This window comes from Sinocyclocheilus rhinocerous, unplaced genomic scaffold (genome assembly GCF_001515625.1).
Source record: "Sinocyclocheilus rhinocerous isolate Xijiao unplaced genomic scaffold, SAMN03320098_v1.1 scaffold1373, whole genome shotgun sequence".
NCBI classification, from domain to species: Eukaryota; Metazoa; Chordata; class Actinopteri; order Cypriniformes; family Cyprinidae; genus Sinocyclocheilus; species Sinocyclocheilus rhinocerous.
The window spans coordinates 84453-109251 of record NW_015641107.1 but is presented as its reverse complement, the minus strand read 5'-3'; the positions used below and the strand labels follow the sequence as shown (position 1 = coordinate 109251).

The window sequence follows — 24799 nt, the reverse complement described above, 5'->3', positions numbered from 1 at the left end:
GTGCGCGCGACGGGAAGTAAGTGCGCAAGACTGTCCCAGGTCTTAAAAACGCCAGAGCGCAGTGCCCTTAACGCACGCTAAATCCACACTATCTCGAATACGGCTCCGGAGCGCTATTCGAGGCTTAGTGTATCGCATCATGCATCATGTTCTGGAAATAAATCGTGAGACTTTTTGCCGAGATCTCGGGAGAGGTCACGGAAACCTTTCCAATGAAAGTTAAATATTAATATAATAATTAGATATTACATATAATTTGGTAGAAAAACAGTGTTTTTACGTTTTATTGGTGCAAAGATGAGTAGTGGTGATATTTATTTTGTACAACATTTGCAACTGCTTTTTCACTTAATTAGAAGCACCACAAATTAAAATTGTCATGTTATAAGGACTACTGAACAGACATTTAGAAGTTGATTTTAAATGCAAAGTATTTAAAATTTAAATTTAAATAAAGCTATGTAAACACTTGCATTTTTACAACACTACAAGTGTGTTCCATCAGGTAATGAAAAGTTCGACACACACTTGTGGTCTACATGCTCACTTGAACACTTGGGCCAAATACAGGAAATACGTCATATAAGTAGTCAAGTGGTCAAGTGCAAAGACCGCAAGTGTGGGTATTTGGACAAGGCAAGAAGCTGCTCTGGAGCAGGTTATGTTCAGAGGATAAGTTGCTATGGCTACTTACATACCCTAAGAGTTACCTGAGTTTATCCGCTTTCTTACCCTTAAACATACCGGGGTATGTCACATAACCTGCTTTCTAGAATTCCCCCACTCCACCCCAGACTTCGGGGTCAAGTCCTAAAACCCCTTACCAACAACATAGCGATGCCATGGCAACCCCCTAGCAACGTGAGTTTCCCCACAAACCAGCACTACTTGCATTTTCTTTAGAAAATATATTGTCATTATTAATGTAAAGGCTAGCAATAACAATCATGGCATTTCGTTCAAACGTCGTAAAACGCTTTAAGAATCTTTATGTTGTTTGTCACATTTCTTTTTCTTTTCAAAATGTAACTTTAACTTTACGACAGTGACGACAACGGTGGAAATTTTATGGCAGAAATGTAGCTATGACAGCATATTTTGGCACAAACTGTGGAGAGGAAAAGTTAAATGTAAATAACGCTAAAAACAGAATTTTTAAAATTAGCTTTCCCACTAATATTTTTCGGTCTTTCACTTTTATGATTTACACTGGAGAATTACAACGTTGAAATGAAATGGGGAAAAAATGCTTGTTTTGGAAGCGAGTATCCCTCCACCTGCGTTCAGTCAATGAATAAACAGATCAAGAGCAGGTAAGATGACGCGATTCTGTCCAAACTGCAAGCGCGCACATTGTTGACGATGATTGAACCGTTTGTCGTGTCGCAGGATGGTGTGAAACAGTTTAGCAGTTCAAAAACAGTTCTTAATACGTTTCAATAAATAAGCTATCATGTAGTTTTGCGCAGCAAAGACTGAAGTAAGTAAACTCACCTGTTGCAGACGTCAGTGTTTGCAGAGGAACAGTCTGTCCTCACTGATGGTGATACCGCCTCTTAAATACGCTGTCAGGCGTTACCTCATACTTTCAAATTCATAATGAGAGATTAAGAGATTACTATTTTGACCACTACCCCCATTACGTAGACATCTGACTAATGTATGCATCTCCACCTCTCTAGATCTGACTGTAGCCTAGATATTGCACTTTCTGGGAAATGGATAGTCTGAGTTTATCCGCTTTCTTACCCTTAAACATACCGGGGTATGTCACATAACCTGCTTTCTAGAATTCCCCCACTCCACCCCAGACTTCGGGGTCAAGTCCTAAAACCCCTTACCAACAACATAGCGATGCCATGGCAACCCCCTAGCAACGTGAGTTTCCCCACAAACCAGCACTACTTGCATTTTCTTTAGAAAATATATTGTCATTATTAATGTAAAGGCTAGCAATAACAATCATGGCATTTCGTTCAAACGTCGTAAAACGCTTTAAGAATCTTTATGTTGTTTGTCACATTTCTTTTTCTTTTCAAAATGTAACTTTAACTTTACGACAGTGACGACAACGGTGGAAATTTTATGGCAGAAATGTAGCTATGACAGCATATTTTGGCACAAACTGTGGAGAGGAAAAGTTAAATGTAAATAACGCTAAAAACAGAATTTTTAAAATTAGCTTTCCCACTAATATTTTTCGGTCTTTCACTTTTATGATTTACACTGGAGAATTACAACGTTGAAATGAAATGGGGAAAAAATGCTTGTTTTGGAAGCGAGTATCCCTCCACCTGCGTTCAGTCAATGAATAAACAGATCAAGAGCAGGTAAGATGACGCGATTCTGTCCAAACTGCAAGCGCGCACATTGTTGACGATGATTGAACCGTTTGTCGTGTCGCAGGATGGTGTGAAACAGTTTAGCAGTTCAAAAACAGTTCTTAATACGTTTCAATAAATAAGCTATCATGTAGTTTTGCGCAGCAAAGACTGAAGTAAGTAAACTCACCTGTTGCAGACGTCAGTGTTTGCAGAGGAACAGTCTGTCCTCACTGATGGTGATACCGCCTCTTAAATACGCTGTCAGGCGTTACCTCATACTTTCAAATTCATAATGAGAGATTAAGAGATTACTATTTTGACCACTACCCCCATTACGTAGACATCTGACTAATGTATGCATCTCCACCTCTCTAGATCTGACTGTAGCCTAGATATTGCACTTTCTGGGAAATGGATAGTCTAGTAGTGTGTTTATTTGCTGCAGTATGCTACTTGTCTCTGTGCACGTCTTCGTACATTGAGATTTTAATCGAGGAATTATCTGTTTAACTATTTGTAGTGTGTAGTCAGGTTTAAGTCCCCACCAGGATATATAAACCAGTACACACATACACACACACACACACCATTTATAAAACTGGTATAATATACAGTATACTGTATATTATACCAGTTTTATAAATGAGGATGTCCTCAAAGCAAGGTTTTGGGAGACTGTCAAGTTTTGGTCACTTCTGGGTACAAATATATCCTCAAAATTTGGCGCACACACACACATAGTGATTTGGAAATCATGGAAATAAATTCAATAAATTCATGGATATTTGTGTAGTGAATATAATATTATGCTCACAAAATTGAAAAGACACTTAGTTGTTGTCTGCAACTGACATGGCACAAATCTATTGGCACACAGAAATGTTATTTCTATATATTTTTCTCAAAATGCAAACATTATGTGTTCATTTGAAGAAATATCTAAAATTAACTGAAACATGATGTAACACTTATTAAAGTAAGACTTATGCTCAGGATATGTGATGTAATTGTGTTTGTGTGTCATTTACAGTGTGACAGTTTCTAATAAAAACATTTTTTTTCAACAACTTCTTAAAGTCATCTGCAATCTAGCAGTCCAGGCAACATAAACTGAATTCAGTGTTCACATGCACTGAAATCAGGTATAATACATAGTTCTTCTGAAGTACAAACCACATTCATTGACCCAAGCAATGAGAAAAAACATACTGTACATACTCCTGTCAGTTTGAAAAGACTTAAACCTAAAGTAGTGTAAGCTAATAGTAGTAAACAGAAGATATATGTGGTATGCACTAATTTGACACAGTTTAACTCTGATATATAGCAGAAACAAAATGTCTAAATCTTTTGAAATATGAAAACTAGAAAAGGAGTGTCTTGTTAAAAAACAAACGGCTAACAGTTACATATAATATATTTCACATTCTCAAATGTGCATTTTCATATCAAGTATGAGTATTACAATCAACATTTGGCAAATTGCATCATTTCCATATGCATATCTTCCGACAGATTCACATTAAAATGCTAGGTAGGTGATCTCTCTTATAGGGGATTTTCCATGGATCATATAAATAGCATTAAGTGAACATTTACAGTAAGCAGTCCTTATTTGTACAGCTTTTGTTGATGTTTCTCAACCCCAGAACTTGGGAACGGGCCAGTTTTGCCATCTAACTAATAGGTGTATACGAAACTACAGCACCAGTGTCAAAAATAAATGGGCACACTTGGGGTTTTCTCATGTAAGGAATTCCGCTGTTTAAAAAAAATGAGTTAGTCCGCATGGTATCGGTTGCTCTGATCAAACACCACAACACCAAAGCATGCCGTCTGGAAACAAACATCGCAAGATTTGACTGTTCATATCAATAACGTCAGGCAGATTTGGGGACGAGAAACACAAATACACACAGCACATCCCACCAAAAAGAGGCACACACGTCCACCCGCACTAACACACACTCCACATCCAGAGGTTGCAATAGGAAGAGAAGCAGCCCAGAAACATCAGGCATTGTGCAGCGCCCCCTCCTCTTGGAACAGCTCTTAGGTTAGAACCTTTTCCCTGATCACTGGGTCCTAAAACCTTTCAACTTAACTCTTAATCAACATTTGGCAAATTGCATAATTTCCATATGCTTATAACTTCCAACAGATACACATTAAAGTGCTAGGTAGATGATCTCTCTTATAGGGGAGTTTCCATGGGTCATATAAATAGCATTAAGTGAACATTTACAGTAAGCAGTCCTTATTTGTACAGCTTTTGTTGATGTTTCTCAACCCCAGAACTTGGGAACGGGCCAGTTTTGCCATCTAACTAATAGGTGTATACGAAACTACAGCACCAGTGTCAAAAATAAATGGGCACACTTGGGGTTTTCTCATGTAAAAGATCTCTGAGGTCGTCTGTGGGGATGACACACAGAGATGATTTTGCATGAGACACCAAGTGCTAGTTGGATGAAAAAACTCGGCCCCTTGATGCACCCTTCAGACTAAAGTTGAGAACGACTGCGTAAGAACTTTAAAGAGGAAGAACTGTTGAGTTTGAAGGAGAGTTTGCAATTAACTGATGTGCAGTAAGCCACATCTTAAATCTAACATTTTAATTGTATACTTTTTCTTGTCCATAAACTTTTAGGGACAAATTTGCATGCATATTACATGCAAAGAGATTTTAGATTATGAAAGATAATGATATTTGAAACAGCACAGGTAATGTGCTTGATTGGCTGACTTTTCGCTTTATAGATTATATAGACAAAGAATGAAAAACAATGAACAGAAAGCAAGTAAAACAATAAAAAATGTAAAGAAGATAAATATCATATGTAAATGATGACTATAATTAATCTTATACATATACAACTAGTTAATTATCTAAATACTGGCCTTAGAATTGGCCTTGAGACATGAAAAGTTTTGTTCTTTGTTCTAAATTATACTGTACAATACTTAGACCACTTAATCAACATAAGAATAAGCAATAATACTAATAAGAAATATTTCTACATAATCATAAAGAATTTATACAGAAGAAGTTCTGGTGGATGGAATGATAGTGTATACTAATTTTAGCATCAAGCTATAAAGGTGTATGTGTTTATGTGTTTATATGGTCTGTTTGTTCGCAGTGCTCCAGTGCATTGCAGTGTCATGTCATCCCCTGCAGTCCACCATCAAGTCCCAACAGGTCCCACTGGCTCTTCATAAAGGTGAAGTGGCTCAGTAGTTCTCGTCCGTAATGGATCCATTGTGCAAAACCCAGAGGAGCGGTACTACAACACCCCTCTCTAGTTCCATCTTGTTTGTCTCTAAAGAATGAGCATGTCTTTATGTTAAACTCTCCCTCTTTCTCTGCCTCACACCACCGTGCTGACAGACGGGTCGGACAAGTTGAGTTGGCCCGTAATGTCTGTGGGTGGGTATTGCTGTAGAAAGAGAGAGAAGGTAGAAAACACACAGGATAGAGAACATTAATGCGACTGTTAACGTTCCTCTTCCCCAAAAGCCCAGAACGGAATTTCCGTCTTTACCCCCAAGGCAGCACGTAGCATGCAAATCCAAAACAAGGACTCAACCATTGAATGTTTCAGATGTCATCATAATGCATTGCACTAAATTTTGCCTTCAGGCCAGGACTCTGAAACATTTAAAAGGCTGTTTTACAATTGAACACAACACATAAGTTCTGTTACATTCAAGGAGGTTATACAAATTTTAAACGGTGTGGGAGAAGTGCACTTCCAGCTATCTTGCTGCCTTAGGTGGTATTTAGAATAATATTCAAAGAAGAGGAAGCAGGTTCTCTGCTGTGAGGTGGTTTTAGGTCACCTAATAACCTGTGTGTTATTTATGTCGGCATTATTGGGTCAAAAGTCAAAATGTATTTGGACGTTGCGACACACTTAAAAATATGAATGTCAGTGCATTATATAATGAAATATAAACCAATTGGCATCTGCAAACAAGTGATGTTAACCAATGACCTTTTTTTCCAAGCTATATTTGCAGTTGCTTTTAACCCACTTGGCTCAATGTGGTTTCTAGTGGATATATGATAGCAGATCCCCTTACATTTGCACTGGCGCCCTAGCAGAGTAAACACAGTTGTGGTTCATAACATTACCAAATGGACATTGGTTGCATTTTTGACTTTCAGCCAGAACTTTCAACCAGAAAGTGTCCAGAAGGTATCCAGAAATACTTTTTTTATCTTCATTTAGAACAGTATTATATTTGTTTTTATTTAAATTTAAAACCTAACAACCAAAGTATTTCACCTTAAGTTTGTTAATGGACACAAATATCAGTTGCTTTCATATTTTGTTGTCTAATGCAATGACATTAATACATTTTTAAACTTGGCTCAAATGTTCAAATACTTTCTGGCCCACTGCATATTTATATCTGTAATGTATATTTAATTCTCATTTAGTTGCAGTTCCTGTTTCCTCATCTCAAGCTTAGATGTGTTAGAAGGGCAACAAGCTGTTTTCTCAAATGGGCGTCTGCAGTGCTGGGTTGGCAAAACACTCAGTGACATGCAGGTGCCCAGTCAGAAGGCAATTACCACAACAAAACATTTTTTTGCTTTCAGTTTTTGTAAGCTATAAAATGTCTCTCAGTGAGGCTTGCCATGTTGCAACGGCAAGGACATTTTGATTAAAACAAAGTATTTTGTTCTGACAGGATTATTGAATTATTATCATTTTAAATTATGTTCCTTGCTGTGGCAAACTGTGAAATTGAGGCACAGAGAGCTTTTTTTGGCAATCTGCTAGTCAAGACTGACTATATATACCTAAGGAATCCATTTTCAAAAAGCAAAATGCATATATTGAAGGAAAAGCAGCAGCAAAGAGTTTCAGAGGGTTTTAAATTTTAAAAGTAAATTTTTTTTTTGCAAAAACCAAAGACACATGCAATGTTTGGATGTTTAATTTCAAAATAAAATTTCTTATTAACAACTAAACATATTAATTATGAATTTAATATTTATCTTACTAATTATAGCATGTGCCCTCTTTTATAGCTTACTCTTTTTTTATTACTATGCCATTGCAAATAAATAAGCTTATAAGCTCAATATATGATGCAACAACTCTAAAAGCCATAGCTTAAGGCAAAAGTTCTGCCAAGATCATCATCATCATATTGCAGAATAGATGTATTCAGCAATACTTCTGATGACACCGGGAGGCTTTTTTTCCCCTTTTTTTTCTTTCTTCCTTGGTGTTGCATCAAGAATTCCCTTAGCACGCCTTAGAGAGCATGAGAGAGTTCTTGTTATGTTCACTTAGAAGGCTTGCTGTTGGCACTTTCAAGCCCACAGTGCCCCCTGGTGAGAGACAGTGAATCAGCAAAAGAGACAAAAAGTGTGTATATCATCACTACCACAAAAAAATGCTACTACTTCTACTAAGGCAACCAAAAAACAATATCTCTACTTCTACGACAGATATATTGCATGCTTGCAGAGGAAGAGAGGGGCTGTGTAGCATGTACATCATGTGGGGGACGTCGACAGTTATAAATCCATATACATCCACTTATATAGAAAGAGAGGTGACACTGATATCAAGAAATAAAAGGATGGTTAAACACCGTGGATGGCTACTATTGTTTTTCTCTTTTCACCTGGATTGTTGTGCCTTTTCTTCACCATTCACCACCCCAACCCACTCTCCCCATTTTCTTAAACATTTAAAAAGGAAAAAATATGTAATATAATTCCTAAACAAAATGTTAGAAAATGTAACATTTTGTTTAGGTCCTATTTAATAAATTGTGGTGCCATAGCAAATCATATTAAAGTGAATCAAAATCAACAGTTATAAAATTTGTAGACTTGATCTGTTTATATTATACTAAATACAAGTATATTGTATTTAAAGTACTAACTTTCTCTGTATCTGGAAAGGTTTTACTATAGCAGCACAGTAATTTTATCTGTTATAATAAAAAGATAAATTAATATTAATAATGATATAATGATTATTTGTATAATAATAATAATTTAGCTGTTAACGCTATATTTGAAGTCTTCTAAAGCCACACAATTTTGTAGGAGGGTTAGATTGAAATTTGAGCTGTTTGCTGAAACTTTTTATAGCTTTCAAATTTAATTCATTTACTGCACACATTCAAACTTGATGTATCTTGCCAGGTTTACATCATTGATATCAAACGCCATTAGTTCTTGCATGTTTTATGACTTATTTATAAGACTTTGAATATAGCACATAAATTGCTATTTTTATGGTACTTTTATTATGTTTTTTAGAGCTTAAGAGCCCTTGGTCACTGTCTTCTATTATTGAATGGAGAAAAGCAGCTTGGACATTCTACTATCTCCTTTTGTGTTCCACGGCAGAAAGAAAATCATACAGATTTGGTACAACATGAGGGTGAGTAAATGATGACAGAATTTTCATTTTCAATTCCCATTCTCTGAAATAAACTTTGTTAGGACCTTAAACAAAACAGTTGAACAAAAGAAAATCATTGTTAATTGATGATTTCAAAGTCTGAAAGGGAATTCCGCTGTTTGAAAAAAAAAAGTTAGTCCGCATGGTATCGGTTGCTCTGATCAAACACCACAACACCAAAGCATGCCGTCAGGGAAACAGACATCGCAAGATTTGACTGTTCATATCAATAACGTCAGGCAGATTTGGGGACGAGAAACACAAATACACACAGCACATCCCACCAAAAAGAGGCACACACGTCCACCCGCACTAACACACACTCCACATCCAGAGGTTGCAATAGGAAGAGAAGCAGCCCAGAAACATCAGGCATTGTGCAGCGCCCCCTCCTCTTGGAACAGCTCTTAGGTTAGAACCTTTTCCCTGATCACTGGGTCCTAAAACCTTTCAGCTTAACTCTTAAGGATGGCTGAGCTCTTAAGTCCTAACTGACAGATGGGGTCTGGATGGTGACTCGATGACTGACTGACAGACACGTGGCCGTGGCCGAGATGCCAGGAATGGAGGAATAACCAGAGAGAAATGCGGCTCTCTTGGTTTCAGACATGACATGTCGTTTAAGACAGAAGAAAGTAGATACAGAGAGAGGAGCGGAAGAATAGGACGAGAGAAAGACAGACGCAGAAAGAGGAAGAGAGACCGGCTGAGTAAAAAGAGATGCCATTCCTTAACCTCCTTACCGTGTCTTTGGAGGACCTACGTCTCTTGATGCTGGAGGCCAGGGTGGTACTGATGGACCTAAAAGAGGGTTTCTTTTTTGGGTCGCTGTCTGCTCTACCACTTTTCCTATCCTAAAATAAATATACGTAGAACAATTATTCGTGTTCTCTGGCTGGTTTTCAACTGCCAAAACCACATCCCCTAGTTCCCCGTTGATAAGCTATCTTAAACCCAACGATCTATAACTATGAATGGAAGTCAGACTTGTTTGACATAAAGAGACTAAGAATTGGTAACAGATGCAACAGATTTGGTTGCACGAAGTGGCAACACTTTCAAATTCTCAAATGATCTTCCTTGGCATCTGTTTTGTGCTGTTTCATAAATTCTTCCTCTTAACACTTTGTGGTTTTAGACACAAAAGATTGGGACCTTTTGCCCCCTACCCTCCCACTGTCCAACAAAGGTGCCCCACACGGCTACTCTCTGGCCTCTACAAATGGTACGAAGGTATAGCACAAGACTGGGTGTGTTTATGTAAGAAAAGGTCGAATTAAGGTATTCTTACATCCTGAGTCTCTACAGAGGAAGAGGGCTGCATTGGGAAGGAAAAAAGAAAAATAAATGAATATTTATCCACTTGCTTTAAAGATCATATGACTTTAAGATCCATAAGCAAAAGCAGAAGGCAGCAAAATGGGTTTGCTGAGGAAATAATGAGATCAAAGCCAAGCAGTCTGTAATATCACAAAACAAAACAACACTCTTATAGGGAAGTAGAGCAACCAATAAAATGCCAAAAGAGCACAGGATATGAAATAATACTGATCAATACATGAATACTTATAAGAACCCTCTTTGAGCGTTATACTTTTTGTAGGGTATAACGGAAATCCACACCACACATACAGTAAGGAATGTACTCTAGGGTGTGAGGGAGTTGGGTTAAATGTGGTGTGAATTTCATTTAGACTCATGCAGAGGGCAGTAGGAGCAAGGGTGTGGATAAAGTAAGCAAAATGTGGACGAGCATACAGTTGACTTTGGCTGATGGAAGACTCTCAGGATCATTTGTTGCGGTCCTTTAAAAGTTTCTGAATATCATTTGACCCCTGCTACCAATTAAAAATATACCACTTTGGGACTTACCACAGTGTCTTTGCAATCTAAGAACAACTTCGCGAAACACACTCTTGTTTGTCCTGCATCAAGTTTATGCTTTACACAAAGAAAAAAATATTAACAAGTCCTATTTGGTTGTGGTTAGAGCACTGTCTGTGCATTTAGCATGCTGGACCCACATAGACCACCGGCACAGTGAGACACATAACTGGCTGCAAGCTTTGACAGTATCTCATGAGAGCACATTCACGCTTCATTGAGTTTTGCATCATCCTTTTTTTCAGTGTTTCCCTTTTGTTTGATCATTTTCCTGAAGGCAGTGCACTTCTGAATGGGCTCTGCTCCAAGAGACAGCCATTAAACATTGTAATGTGGGCAGCATGTTTTTGACATCTCTGTGTTTTTGAGATGACAACGGAACAGCCCAGTGGACAAAATTGCAAATTGGGCAGGTTATTCAGAAGTGCAGTGTGTGTGTTACACGCAGTTCCCTGTATGAAGGTGCAGTACACACGAGTGCAAATGGGGTATTTGAATATGGACATTCATATAGAAGTACACACACCAAACATTTATATTTTTACTCAAGCTTGCAAAGATATCACCATCAAAAAGTTGTGTAAATTCCTATACAGAAAGGAAGAGCTGACAAAAAACATGAAACGCCACAATGAATGATCCATACAAACTAATGTTTTGTGATAGATTTATATTTAAATCAACCCTTCAATTTTATCTGACATAGGTCTTCTAGACTCCAAATTTAAAGTGTTTTTGTCCATCCTAGTTTATGTTTGCTTGACCTTTCTGCATAAGAGCATATACATACAGAGACAATTACACATGTGAGGCAGATGACAGACATTGACAGTAAATTGACCTGCTCACAAAGACAAGCGACTGTGATCTTACCTTCCACTGCTACTGCTGTTTATTCTATTGCAGCAGTTCTGACCTTTTGTCATTTTGAAAAAAGAAGCAGCTTGAGGCTCTCACAGCCTCAATGTACTTCTACCCAGCCCCCACCCCACTGGCCCACCCCTCACCAAATATCACAGTCCCACTGGGAAGACCTCCCAGGACTTCTCACTAGAAAACATTGGTCTTAAAGGACATACAGTTGAGCTAGAGCTTGTTGCAGACATTTCAATTGGACTGTGTTAGACTATAGTATGGATGTGCTGGGCTTTTGAAATATTTACTTCTATAACATGTTTATGTCATATTATTACTCATACTGTTTTTAAATGATATAAGCAACGACTCATTAAAGTTTGAGGCTGGGACTAACATCTATTTCTAATATCTAAATTTTTTACTAGCTTCCTGTACTCTTTAGCATAGCTTGATGATGTATACTAGTAGTACCTAATCAGCATTACCTTTTTATATCACAAACATTAATTTGGCAGCCTACATCATCTTCAAGTATTTCTATTTCATCTAACTGTAATACGCTAAGTGGTTTGAAGCATTTAAGTGGTTCATGCCATGAAAGCAGCTTCATAATTCTGATGAATAACTAAGCATATCAGCTATTTTAAATATACTGATTTATTTTAAATATACTGATTTGCGTAGCAAGGATGGCGTGGCAACAAGATGGATCAGCTTGTTTTACATACTAAAGATGGAGTCCCAGCCACACCCACAGCTTGACTCCCTGAGCTCTCCTTATTGTCCTGTTGGGACAGACAAGAAGAAGGAGGCTGATTGAACCAGAGCAGCCTAGACAATCCCAGGCCCTTTTAGAAGCCTAAGAACACGCAATGGTGATCGTCCACCTTTGGTCACCACACCAAACAGTGCAACCAAACATCTGTTTTTAACAAAGGTAGGAATGAAAAACTTGGGAACTAAAGCCCAGTACAAAAAGTGGTTCATATGTAAAAGTCTGTTGGGAGGTCATTCCCTTATGTTCACCCTTCTTTTTACCTCTTGTGTTGTAGGAGAGAGCTACCTTACCTGTAGGTTCTTCCTCCAAACGTTGACGGCCGCAAAGGCTAGCTGCATCTGCTTCCTGCGGGCGTCTTTATGGCGCTTGTATGCAATCTCAATGAAGATGAGGAAGATTCCTGCTGCAATGCCTCCAGCAACAAGCATGAAGACACCTGTGAATGAGAGGGATAAATAAAACTGTCAGACGATTAACGTAGGCACAATATTCTTTGAATCAACCCACTGAGGAGCTGGAGGGGGTGGAGCCTCTGTGTGATGGAATCCTAAATGTATTGCCCATATATTTGGGGCCTGCTGCTGAAAACCATGCAAAATGGATGGATGTTAAAGGTTAATGAGTTCGTTACAAATGTGAACATCAACACAGGTGAGCATAAAATGACAACTAAAAGCATTGGACAAAAAAAGGCCCCAATACCTTACCTACTGTACCTTTTTTGTCCAATCTCTTTTAGGTTTCTCTGTACCTGAAATGGACCATACCTGCCATATTCTCAAAGGTGAGTGTGGCTGGGGCATTGCTCCTTGAGTCACACTCCTGGTATCTCACCCAGGTTTTATCTAGGTCCTCCATGAAGCCATTCTCATGGGAACTGCAAGGGGTGGTGGAGAGCAGGAAGAGAAATTCAAAAGTTAATAAGTTGTTTTTGGTAGAAAGTACCGATAAATCCCACAAAGTCACCACAACCACCAGCACATAAACACATATATGATCAAGCACACAGACAACAGAGCAGGGATGAAAGAGGGTGGAAATACATAGAGAGAGACGAGTAAGTGTCCAATGGTGAGATTTTTATTCAACATAAAACTATACAGAAGCATACAATATGCTGCTTCGGCTGGGACAGACCTGAGAATAGCCAGGGACACATTCTGTTTCCAGGGGCTGTCCTTGCGCATGCCTATGCCAAAGCCCGAACGGAAAAACAGCTCTCCCGTGGTCACCAGGTCGCACTTCTGCGAGGCTTCAAACTCCAGCACCGCAGAGTCCCAGATGAAAGCATGCAGCTTGCTGTTGGGGCAGGGGGAAGGGAGGAGGACGGGAAGGATGGGGGGTTACGGTGCAACAGTACAGTGAGAAACAACACACTCATGGCACCCGACCCCACCCACCCCTCTTGTGCAACTTGTGTTACCAGAAATCTAGACTGCCACCTCATAGGCAAATGAAATCCAATGCCGGACGAGTGGAGCTTTGTCCCCCATTGGATTCCCTCAATGACGTTTTTGCTGAAAACCTGAAAATGGGGCCTGCTGCTGAAAACCATGCAAAATGGATGGATGTTAAAGGTTAATGAGTTTGTTACAAATGTGAACACCAACACAGGTGAGCATAAAACGACAACTAAAAGCATTGGACAAAAAAAGGCCCCAATACCTTACCTACTGTACCTTTTTTGTCCAATCTCTTTTAGGTCTCTCTGTACCTGAAATGGCCCATACCTGCCATATTCTCAAAGGTGAGTGTGGCTGGGGCATTGCTCCTTGAGTCACACTCCTGGTATCTCACCCAGGTTTTATCTAGGTCCTCCATGAAGCCATTCTCATGGGAACTGCAAGGGGTGGTGGAGAGCAGGAAGAGAAATTCAAAAGTTAATAAGTTGTTTTTGGTAGAAAGTACCGATAAATCCCACAAAGTCACCACAACCACCAGCACATAAACACATATATGATCAAGCACACAGACAACAGAGCAGGGATGAAAGAGGGGAAATACACAGAGAGAGATGAGTAAGTGTCCAATGGTGAGATTTTTATTCAACATAAAACTATACAGAAGCATACAATATGCTGCTTCGGCTGGGACAGACCTGAGAATAGCCAGGGACACATTCTGTTTCCAGGGGCTGTCCTTGCGCATGCCTATGCCAAAGCCCGAACGGAAAAACAGCTCTCCCGTGGTCACCAGGTCGCACTTCTGCGAGGCTTCAACAGCCAGCACCGCAGAGTCCCAGATGAAAGCATGCAGCTTGCTGTTGGGGCAGGGGGAAGGGAGGAGGACGGGAAGGATGGGGGGTTACGGTGCAACAGTACAGTGAGAAACAACACACTCATGGCACCCGACCCCACCCACCCCTCTTGTGCAACTTGTGTTACCAGAAATCTAGACTGCCACCTCATAGGCAAATGAAATCCAATGCCGGACGAGTGGAGCTTTGTCCCCCATTGGATTCCCTCAATGATGTTTTTGCTGAAAACCTGAAAAAGGTGTTCTTTAGCCCATTGTTAATATATGTTATGTGTGGCACATAGCTGGGCCTCTCCTGTGTGGGGTTATGGACCAGGGTCGCAGGTTAGTGCAGTAAGTGCTGGCACTGATTTATATACCTGAGACCCGCAGGCCCAGAACCCTCAAGACTGACTGACTGATTGGCTGACCATGAGGCCAGATCTGCTGGTGTCTACCCAGCAGGGACTCACTTGTCCCGAACAGCCTGGATGGCTTCAGCGGCGCTTTCGTAGTTGTGCTTCTCCATGTGGCGGTACATGGTGCTCAGCTCAACTTGTCGCCGGAAGTAAATATCCACCGAACTTTGCTTCACTGTGGCATAGATGAACTTGTCTGATGGGTTCCTTAGCTGGAAAAAAATGCAAACTCACTCTATACATCTTGAAAAGCTTTACTTTGGTAGTTCAAGTGCTTAGAGAAGCATACCCTTGGGTCATTGATGCCGGTGATGCGCTCCTCAGGCCGGTCCAACACCAGGAAGGCAGCCAGGTTGGCAGTATAGGATGCTACTATAATCATAGCAAAGCCAGCCCACACCATTCCCAAAATTCTTGCTGAAAAACTACGTGGGGCACCTGGACAACATGTGTTAAGTACAGTAGTGGTCAAACATATGTCAAGTAAAATTGATTTAATTTAACATGATCATAAAAACAAAGTTTGACTTTTACAACACCTTCTCCAATTCCAGAGTTCAACAAGACACCCCAGGAAAACCACATAGCTGAAGATAAGGTGAGGGCATCCTCTTCTTCTTCTTCACTGTTTACTTTAAACCTTCCAAATGGGCTGGGGAAACCAGGTCAAACAGTGAAAATTATCAGAAAGAGAATAGGCAAAGAACCCCTATAAGTAGTCTTCAAATAAATGCTCCAGTATCCCAAGTCACTTAGCATTGGCCAGATTGCAGAGAACATAGAGAGAACTATAACAGACGTGAAGCAAGGCAAAGAGACCGAGAGCATACAGAAAAAGACAGAACGAGAGGGAAAAGACAACAGGCTCACAGAGTACAGCCACCCAACCTCCCCCACCTTCATGGCGACACTGACAATGAAATGTGTTCAGCACTCTCATATACTGTGGAGACATCCTGAAACAAAGGTGCTACATGATCCCAATGAGTGATACAAACTATCTATATGAACAAACATGTGCACACAGCCACCCCATGGACATACATAGAACAGCTAGCCACACTCTCAACCCAACGTCTTGTTGTACCTGAACCGGTCTAGTAGGTAAAGCATCACCGCCACCACATGTACCGATAGACCCACCAGTAGCCACAGTGTGCTCTGGAATGGCTGCATGAACGAGTCCAGTGTACTGCGAGGAATTTCCTGAAACGCACATTACATGGTCACTTACATAAATTTAGCACATTTCAGTACCAGCATGAGGCTACAGCAAGTGGTGACTACCAATGCTGATCTTTTCAAAAGGGCTATACTGATGATCTGTAATTAAACTACAAATAGAATGTGATAGTTTGAGTAGTGTAATCGTACCTTTTTCACAAGGATAGTCAGTCCTTGGTATTTGAAAGGCTTGGAGAATTCTATATACTGGGCTCGTTCATTGTTGATCGTCAAGGGCGCAACGATCATATCAGCAAGGCCACCCAGGAGCTCGCCCATCATGCCGTTCCATTCCTTCTTGTTACTGTTATTTACCTATATCACCAAAAGATACGAAGAGGACAATCTTATGATTATCAACTTGCCTATACTTGACACAAAGTGAAAGTGTACTTACTCTTTCTTGTGTTCCAAATTTCCCATCTGCCACCAGGTGTACTTCATAGGTGAAGTTCATGGTCATTGCCAATTTGATCAGAAGGTCAATGCAAAATCCGTAGCAACACTGGGGAACAATTGGGCGTCCTGTAACCAAACCAGAAAAAGTGAAAATTAATTTGATCTGACAAAGATACTTCTGGAAAGATAGATATTTTGAAAGCCACCACTCTCAGTCCATTCACTCCAATGTTAAAATGACTCACTCATTTAGAGATTGTGTTTCTCTTTTAGATGGTGTGTGCTCTCAACCGCTAGACAGCATTGAGGTCTGATCAATTCCATTTCAATAAATTCAGCTTTTGCTCTGCTACTCAGCCAGTCATAGATTTTTTGCAGATGATAACGGAATAAAATATTAACAAGCTATGTGAATTAATTTTCAATTGATCTATGGTACTGGCTGAATTGAAGTAGCCACAACTCTTGTGTTTGGAATGGATGTATATTTCCATCTATTCTGATCTCAGACAAACTCAACAGGTAGATGGGAGCATCAACATCTAAAAGTACAATCCTTCCATATTTCACACTTTACCTGTAGATTATATAGGCTGCGACACAAGGCACACCCACAGCTGTCACTATATGCAAAGCAGCAGGCTAAGATGGAAGCCCAAGCAACACATTCACAAGTTTGCAAACATCCAGCACATGCATTCATTTTGCACTAAGCAAAAATAATCACATACTTACAACATAAAACAAACACACACACATTAAAAATAGTCTTTTAAACATGATTTAACACAAATACAAACACGCATGCTCACAGCCACAGACTTGCACTCTTGCTACATTCATATATGTAGAAATTGCTGGTGCATATATGTATGTATGTATTTCCAGACAGCGAATGTAGAAAAGCACAGTGACAAACGTCCCTGATGTGTTACCTGGGATGGTCTCATTTGGTCCACTGCAGATCACCTTTTTAATTAAGACTCCATTAGGTGTGTACTCTTCCTTGCAGGTCCCGTCCAACGTAGTTGGCTTCACATACACAAAGGGTTCCTGATGAATGGTCACTATCTGCAATAGAAGGATGGGATTTTGTTCAGCTTTCCTATGTGACATCAATTGCATTCAGATCTTTTCTAATTCATGACCCTACATTTTTAGCAAGTTTTGGATAAGTGAAGTGAACCATGTACCTTTAATCGAGTAGACATTTGGAATCCTCTTGGTCTTTCTGTTTCACCTCCAGGCCAAATTATCTTCTTCTGTTTATTCATCACCACCTGATGAAGCAGATAATTACAACAGATAATTAACAGGCTTATAATCTTTGTTCAGTCCTCTAATCTAAAATAATTTGCCTAGATTCCAAAAATACCATTACAGTGTTGGCTTTGAATACAATTATGGGAATACTAGTGTTGGCTTGAAACTCTATATTTTCTGTAAAAAATTTTTTGTATGGCTCACAGGAACTAATGCAAGATTCAGGACCCATGTCATGAAATTATAAATTAAACACTATGAAAGAAAAGACTAGTACTTGTGTTCCGTTGTAAATGCCGACTTGAATCAGTCTGCTCTTCTGGTAGTTGAGAATGCTGTAATGAGCGTATTTTCTGTCACCGTCGTCATTGAACTCAACGCGTCCTGTTAGGCCCTCTGGGTACTTGGAAGACATCAATACCCTGTGGAGCACAGCCAGTATTGACCTATGAGTAATTGTTGACCTTTTTGTATGTGGATGTGATGCATGAAAAATATGCATAGATGAAATATCATGTGTTGTGACATTCGTGCATTAGATAGATCACTGTGAACATCTGTCTGTGGTTGTCAAAATCCATCAAAGAATGACACAATCCCCACTCAAGCACAATGTCATGGAAAATAATAACGAATCACACCAAATCAAATTGCATGCATGATCTTTAGTACTACTGACCTTTTAAAGAGTGGCCCGGTCTTCCAGATGTTGGTATTGCCTACGCAGCCCCTTGGAGGTTCTGTGATGTTCTCTTTCTCAAAGAGCTCTTGGATGGACTGGGCTACGACAGCAACAGCATCACTGATGTGCGCCGATTCATTCTTGCCATTGATGAGCTGGAGGCCAATCAGCCCTATGTGTTGACGTTAAAAATGAAGCAGTGAGCTGTTCACCCTTGACATTTAGGGAGCCCTTTCCAACACAAAAAAACCCCATAGGGTCACCTTTTGAGCCAGCATGGGTAAATGACTCTGAAATCAGATGTCAAGTCATGTTTTGTAAATTTTTTCCACTGATAGGTTTAGCCAATCGGAGTCGGCATGTAAAATGAATGTTTTTCTTCTTCACAGACATGTTACTTGAGACATTTTGCCCAAAATGCAAGCTTTGACCCTTGAGGTTGGATTTAATGAACTGAGCCCACCAGCACCACCTACGTCCAAACTGTGGTAAGTCCTGTCCAATTGGTGAGACACTAACACACTGATTGATGAAATATATCAGATTTAAGGTATACTTCATACATAAATCCAACTTCAACTGAGATTTTGTTGTTGCTGGAGCTGGGTTTGAAAGATCCAGTTCTGTAAGAGATCTCCAAAAGTTTACTGTGAAGACTCCACAAGTGTTTTAAGTGTGGACAAAGACAAGAAATACACTGGAAGGGTAAAAGGTCAGCAAGTGTATTGGGAGTGACAACGACAATAGTGTGAACTTTAAAAACGTGTGACTTGTGAAGTGCCTGGGACATAAAAGGCCATTTATAGCTCACCAATATCAGAAACATGTCAAAGGGAGGGTTGAAAAACACTCTTTTTAAATTCACGAAAGCCAGACTATTAATATAATACACATAATATGATTAAACCACACTTTGTGAGTTAACACATTTTTAGTATAAAAACTACTTCAAAACAATAACATTTTTATGGTAACTTCTTAATTAAACCTCTAGGGGTCAACATTGAATTCACAACTGTAATTAATCTTGCCAGTGAACCAGAGAACGCAACCATTATCGTGCAATCTTGTGACGCGTTTAAAACCTTTAAACACATAAAGTGCTTAAATGTTTAAACGGTTAATTTATACACACACACACACACACACACTCACACTAACATCCACTGCTCGCTTCATCAATAAAACCTCTCTAGTTTAACAGAAAAACTGAGACAAATGGCTTCTTTTCCTTTGCCTGTCTCAATTGTACTAAGGTGGGTGTACGTACCGTCAGGGGCCTCGCTCAAAGCTTTACCGGACATCTCACGCTCCCCAACCAGCCATACATAGCCTGAGCCTGTCATGTTGAGGAAGCGTGCTGTTTTGTACACGGCTGCTGCATCTTCTTCGCTAAAGGCAGATAGACAGGTTTACAACCGCTGACAGAAATACGAGAAGCGTACTGAAGTATGAAATATTTTGTAAACCCATTGTTTTGACTTTAAAGTATTATTTACTTCAAAGGATTCTAAGGCCTGGCCTGAAAAGACCAACTGGTTAGGGCTGGTTTTGTGCTGGTCTTGCTCGTGGACCAGCATAGCAGGTACTGCAAAGGTTGTTGCCAAATCTTGCTGGTTAAGCTAATTATTTTCCAGGTTCAGTACAAGTTAAGCTCAATCAACAGCATTTGTGATATGTTGATTACCACAAAAAAAGAGTATTAGAGTATAATGGAAGTAAATGGGAACAATTTTTTGGATGATTTAAAAGCAGAAATGTGGAGCTCCTAATTTTATAAAAAAAATCAACAAAAAAAAAAGTTCTTTTTATGGTCATTTTTGGGTTTTAGGAATTATTTTGGCAACAAAGCAGTGTTATTTATTTTAGTTTTAGTTAATTTTTTATTTATTTATGGCTAGTAAATTTAATGTTTCAGCTTATTTTCAAATTTTCAAACAATTCAAATTTTTTGTTTTTATTTTGTTTTGTTTAGTTGTTCATCCAATATTTGTAATTTATTTTATTTCAGCTTTCTTTTTTCAATCAACAATTTTTTTATTTGTTTTAGTTTTATTTAACTATAATAAGCCTGCTATGAAGTTGTAAAATTGAATGTAACCTGACATAGAAAAGGTAGTTGTTTTTATTTATTATTTATTAATTTTTTTTTTTTTAAGAAAAGGAAGAACTAGTGGAACTTTTTTTTGTGGTAATTTTTGTGGTAATCAACATTAAGCCACAAATGCTGTTGATTTAACATATCTTCTATTGAACCTAGAATATGCCTTTAAGAAACAAAAGCATCCAGAACACAACTTGTGGTGGTCTATTCAGCAGGGTGAAAAGAATAATAAATATGTTGATGGCTTATTCTGATTCATTTCAATTTTGCAGGTAATTATATTGAAGAGTGAGGTGCAGAGATTTTGGCTGGCTGCCAAGAGTAAACCGCTTACCTGGCAGAGAGAATGATCACTCGGGCTTCCAACTCTTTGGCCTCCAGGAGCAGGGCAGTTAAGTTAGTCTCTTGGTTGAATTGAAGCACTTTCTCGGCCTGAGATTGGGGTACACAATCAGTTAAAGGATTAGTTCACATCCAGAATAAAAATTTCCTGACAATTTACTCACTCCCATGTCATCCAAGATGTTCATGTCTTTCTGTCTTCAGTCGCAAAGAAATTAAGGTTTTTGAGGAAAATATACCAGGATGTTTCTTCATATAATGGACTTAAATGGTGGCCAATGGGTTGAAGGTCTAAATTGCAGTTTCAATGCAGCTTCAAAGGGCTCTTCACGATCCCAGCTGAGGAATAGGGGTCTTGTCTAGTAAAACGATCGGTCATTTTCTAAAAAAACAGAAAAAAGAAAAATGTATATACTTTTTAACCACAAATGCACATCTTGCACTAGCTCTGCGATGCCGTTGGATGTTGGATCACGTTGGAAAGGTCACACGCGGTTAGCTCTTCGTCTGTGTACTCCGGTTCAAAAAAGTAGGGTAGGGCCAAAAACTCCATCTCATTTTCTTCTCCAACTTCAAAATCGTCCAACATCGTTGTTTTACCTTCTTTTGTAAAGGGCATTTTACTTTCTTTGCACGATCGCTTTGTAAACACTGGGTCGGTACTTCCGCCTACGTCACGTGTGACCTTTCCAACATGACTACGTAATGTGTGAAGTCGAGCTAGTGCAAGACGAGCATTTGTGGTTAAAAAGTATATAAATTTGTATTTTTTTAAGAAAATGACCAATCGTTTCACTAGATAAGACCCCTTACCCATCGGCTGGGATTGTGTAGAGCCCTTTGAAGCTGCATTGAAACTGCAATTTGGACCTTCAACCCGTCGGCTACCACTGAAGTCCATTATATGGACAAAAATCCTAAAGGTTAATTTCTTTGCGACTGAAGAAAGAAAGACATGAACATCTTGGATGACATGGGGGTGAGTAAATTATCAGGACATTTTTATTCTGGAAGTGAACTAATCCTTTAAAGAGGCTATTTACTTCCATAACTGAACCATGCTGCCTCATTTAGCACTTTTGGAAGGTTTGGTTGTTTCTGATTTTTTTTTTTCTAGGACTGAAAAGGGGGGCAAATTATAGAGTTCCAGGGAAACTGCTTCAAAATTCAAAATAAAAGAATAAAAAAGCTTGAAACCAAAAAAACTCTGGCATTGTCGCATGCAAACTGAGGGTTATCAAGGCTCCAGAGAAGGACGTGCATGTTAGAGGTTTCGGGGAGTGAGACCGATGCAACCGGAAACTAAAACCAGGTGGAAAGGGGAGTGACAGGTGAGGAAGTCATTTCCCCAAAGAAAAAGAGTCGAGAAAAAAGAACGAGGGGATGCTGCAATAGGAAGTAGAATCTGAGTGTTGTGTCCCAAAATATTGGATCTCCACAAAAGAATGGGCTTGCTTTTTTTAAAAGTCTGAATCATGCATCATCCTTTATTAAAAAGGAAAAAAATGGTAATGAAAGAAGCGGAGCGTTTTAATTTTTTACTGAAACGGAAATAATAATCGTTCAAAAGAAATCCATTCTTCATTTAAATCATAAAAAAGGGAAAAGTAACGTCTCAACGTAACAGGAAACACGTGCTACCAAGAGAAGGGCATTTCTGGGTTGGCCGGTGATTGGTTGGGCTGGTTCTAGTAGCTACGTTTAGAGATTTTGGAGGGCGGCGTGCACTGACCATGCAAATATACCTTAGGTCCTCTCTTGTTGTCATAGGACAGTTGGTCTTGGTTTTCATAGTTCCTTTTTTTATTCTGATGAGTAATGTGCACAGAGAAAATATGCAGACACAGAAGAATATTATAAACAGTTGAAAATGGTGGGCAGTAAAGCAACCAACAAATTTTCACTTTTCTGCTCCAAATTTGAATCCCTAAAACTGGGACTTGCAAAAAACATCATAGACCATCTGGCATTAAATCACAGACCTAAACAAAGCTAACAACATGACAAACTTCAGGAACCAAGTAGTGCTTTTCCATCAATCCAGATCAGCTACCTGCAGCAGCACTTGAACGCTTTCTGAATTATTGACGTAAAGTTACTTCAAATTCAATAAAAATGACAGACTACTGTGACGGGCTGCCAAATTAACAAATCGCTTGATAACAATGCAGATGTTGCTTAGTGCTATATGATTGCAGAAGCTCACTAAGAAGACCTTTTCTGTTGCACCATCTTGAGTTCTGCTGTATTTTTGAGGGCAGTGGCCTCAGGGGAAAACCCCCGGCTCAAACAGTGCCATTTTTCAGTGATATAAATAAACCTCCCCTGCATAGACACACAACACTGCCCTAGTACTACGTTAGGCTGGACACGCTCTCATGCGATTCTTGTTTCAAGATTCTGAAATTATGCGTGACCTATATGCGTGCCGTGGCATTTGCTCATATGGCAACTCAAAGGAAATTAAAAAGGTGAATACACACTGGCCTTTCCTGAGCACCTCTTAAACCGAACTCATGCTGCAGCCATGAACCCCGCTGTGCGTTCACTGGAAATAGCTCATTATGCACTCTTGTAAACTGATAGTAGAAGGAATATGAAAACGATCCTTGGCGCATAGTGCATAAAAATAGTCTCTGAGTCCGATCTGTATTAGAATATAATAGCAAGCAAAAATAGTGTGATATTTAAGCACTGTTTTTTTATAACTATGAATATATATTTTCTCAGTCAGTGTGAATTGGTGTTGCTAAAACTATTTGGTTATCATTTAACATTATCCAGTAACTCATGCTGTGTAAGTGACAAAAGCGCAATAGCAGTCATTTCAGAACAAGTTATTACAATTTCAATAAAGATTACGAGAATTACATTTTCAATAAAGATTATGAGAACAAATGGGAACAAAATTGCCAACAAAAAAAAAAAACCCTGAAAGCAGGAGCTACAATTTTCAAACATTCATTAGAAATGGTCAGACGCAAGATGAAAGTACACTATCAGAAAAATGTCACCTTTAGCTTGTCTCTGGGATCAAAGATACACCTTTTCTGCCTTTTCCCTAAAAGGTGCATGGAAGTATCAGGTATAAAGATGTTTCTTTTAGGGTACGGTCCCAGTGATTAAGTGCTGTACCACAATTTTTGGTCATTTTTTTCTGTTCTGAATTCTAAAATGAAGTTGCATCTCAAATAACAAAATAGAGAGCCTGATAAAAATGCATATTACACAAGCAGTGCAAAATGGCTGCCAGGTCTATATTCTGTGATTCAGAAGGCAATTTAAAACTTCAATAACAGTGCATAAAAGGCCAAATAAAGCCTTTTATTTTTTTACTTTCAGAAGCATAAAAGTAAATAAAGAGTTTTGTGCAAATAGTTAGTGGCCACTAACTAAAGCTTGTCAGTATGATAGAAATGTACAAAGCAAAAATGTGATGTGAATTTACTTAGATTTTAATTTCACAAAACATTAACTAAACTTAATTTCACACTGCAGTAAATCAGAAAGCAAAAGTGTTTCATGCGTGATAAATAGCAATGTCTCATTCCTACTAATGACTCGGCTACAAAATGTGATAAAAACCTGGCTTGGGCAAGACTAGGCAAATTAATTTATTTAGCACATCTGTGCTTTACACGGGCATAATAAAGAAGAAGAGAAATAAAGACAAATGCAAATCAAGTTTAAAGTCATTTAAGAACATAAACATGAATAACGAAAGAGACACATTTAAAAAAAAAAAAAGTTCCCATTCAAATATAAAAAAGTATGTTTTAAATGCATCTTCCAAATATACAGTACTGTGCAAAAGTGTTACGCCATTAGTATTTTCACCAAAAAAAAA

The 24799-nt window shown here is 39.0% G+C and overlaps 1 protein-coding gene across 9 annotated transcripts in view; it reads right to left on the bottom strand.

Annotated features, from left to right (window-relative positions):
• Positions 1-4458: 4458 nt before the first annotated feature.
• The window catches only part of LOC107754622 (glutamate receptor ionotropic, NMDA 1-like), a 25829-nt gene continuing 5488 nt past the window's right edge, over positions 4459-24799 (bottom strand). The window contains exons 4-22 of one of the 9 annotated variants that reach the window (XM_016571144.1): positions 22698-22760; positions 20945-21042; positions 19777-19898; positions 18504-18678; positions 18102-18246; positions 17755-17841; positions 17497-17632; positions 16560-16687; positions 16313-16477; positions 16026-16144; positions 15478-15590; positions 15228-15376; positions 14993-15150; positions 13422-13583; positions 13052-13161; positions 12575-12720; positions 10056-10082; positions 9508-9618; positions 4459-5764 (exon numbers count right to left, since the gene is read on the bottom strand). In XM_016571144.1, the coding sequence (XP_016426630.1) occupies positions 5696-5764; positions 9508-9618; positions 10056-10082; positions 12575-12720; positions 13052-13161; positions 13422-13583; positions 14993-15150; positions 15228-15376; positions 15478-15590; positions 16026-16144; positions 16313-16477; positions 16560-16687; positions 17497-17632; positions 17755-17841; positions 18102-18246; positions 18504-18678; positions 19777-19898; positions 20945-21042; positions 22698-22760 (2283 nt within the window). In that variant the 3' untranslated portion in view covers positions 4459-5695. Of the gene's footprint in view, positions 5765-9130; positions 9619-10055; positions 10083-12574; positions 12721-13051; positions 13162-13421; positions 13584-14014; positions 14125-14382; positions 14545-14992; positions 15151-15227; positions 15377-15477; positions 15591-16025; positions 16145-16312; positions 16478-16559; positions 16688-17484; positions 17633-17754; positions 17842-18101; positions 18247-18503; positions 18679-19776; positions 19899-20944; positions 21043-22697; positions 22761-24799 lie in introns of those variants that run through there. The other 8 variants (XM_016571141.1, XM_016571137.1, XM_016571136.1 and 5 more) reach the window with 8 other exon arrangements.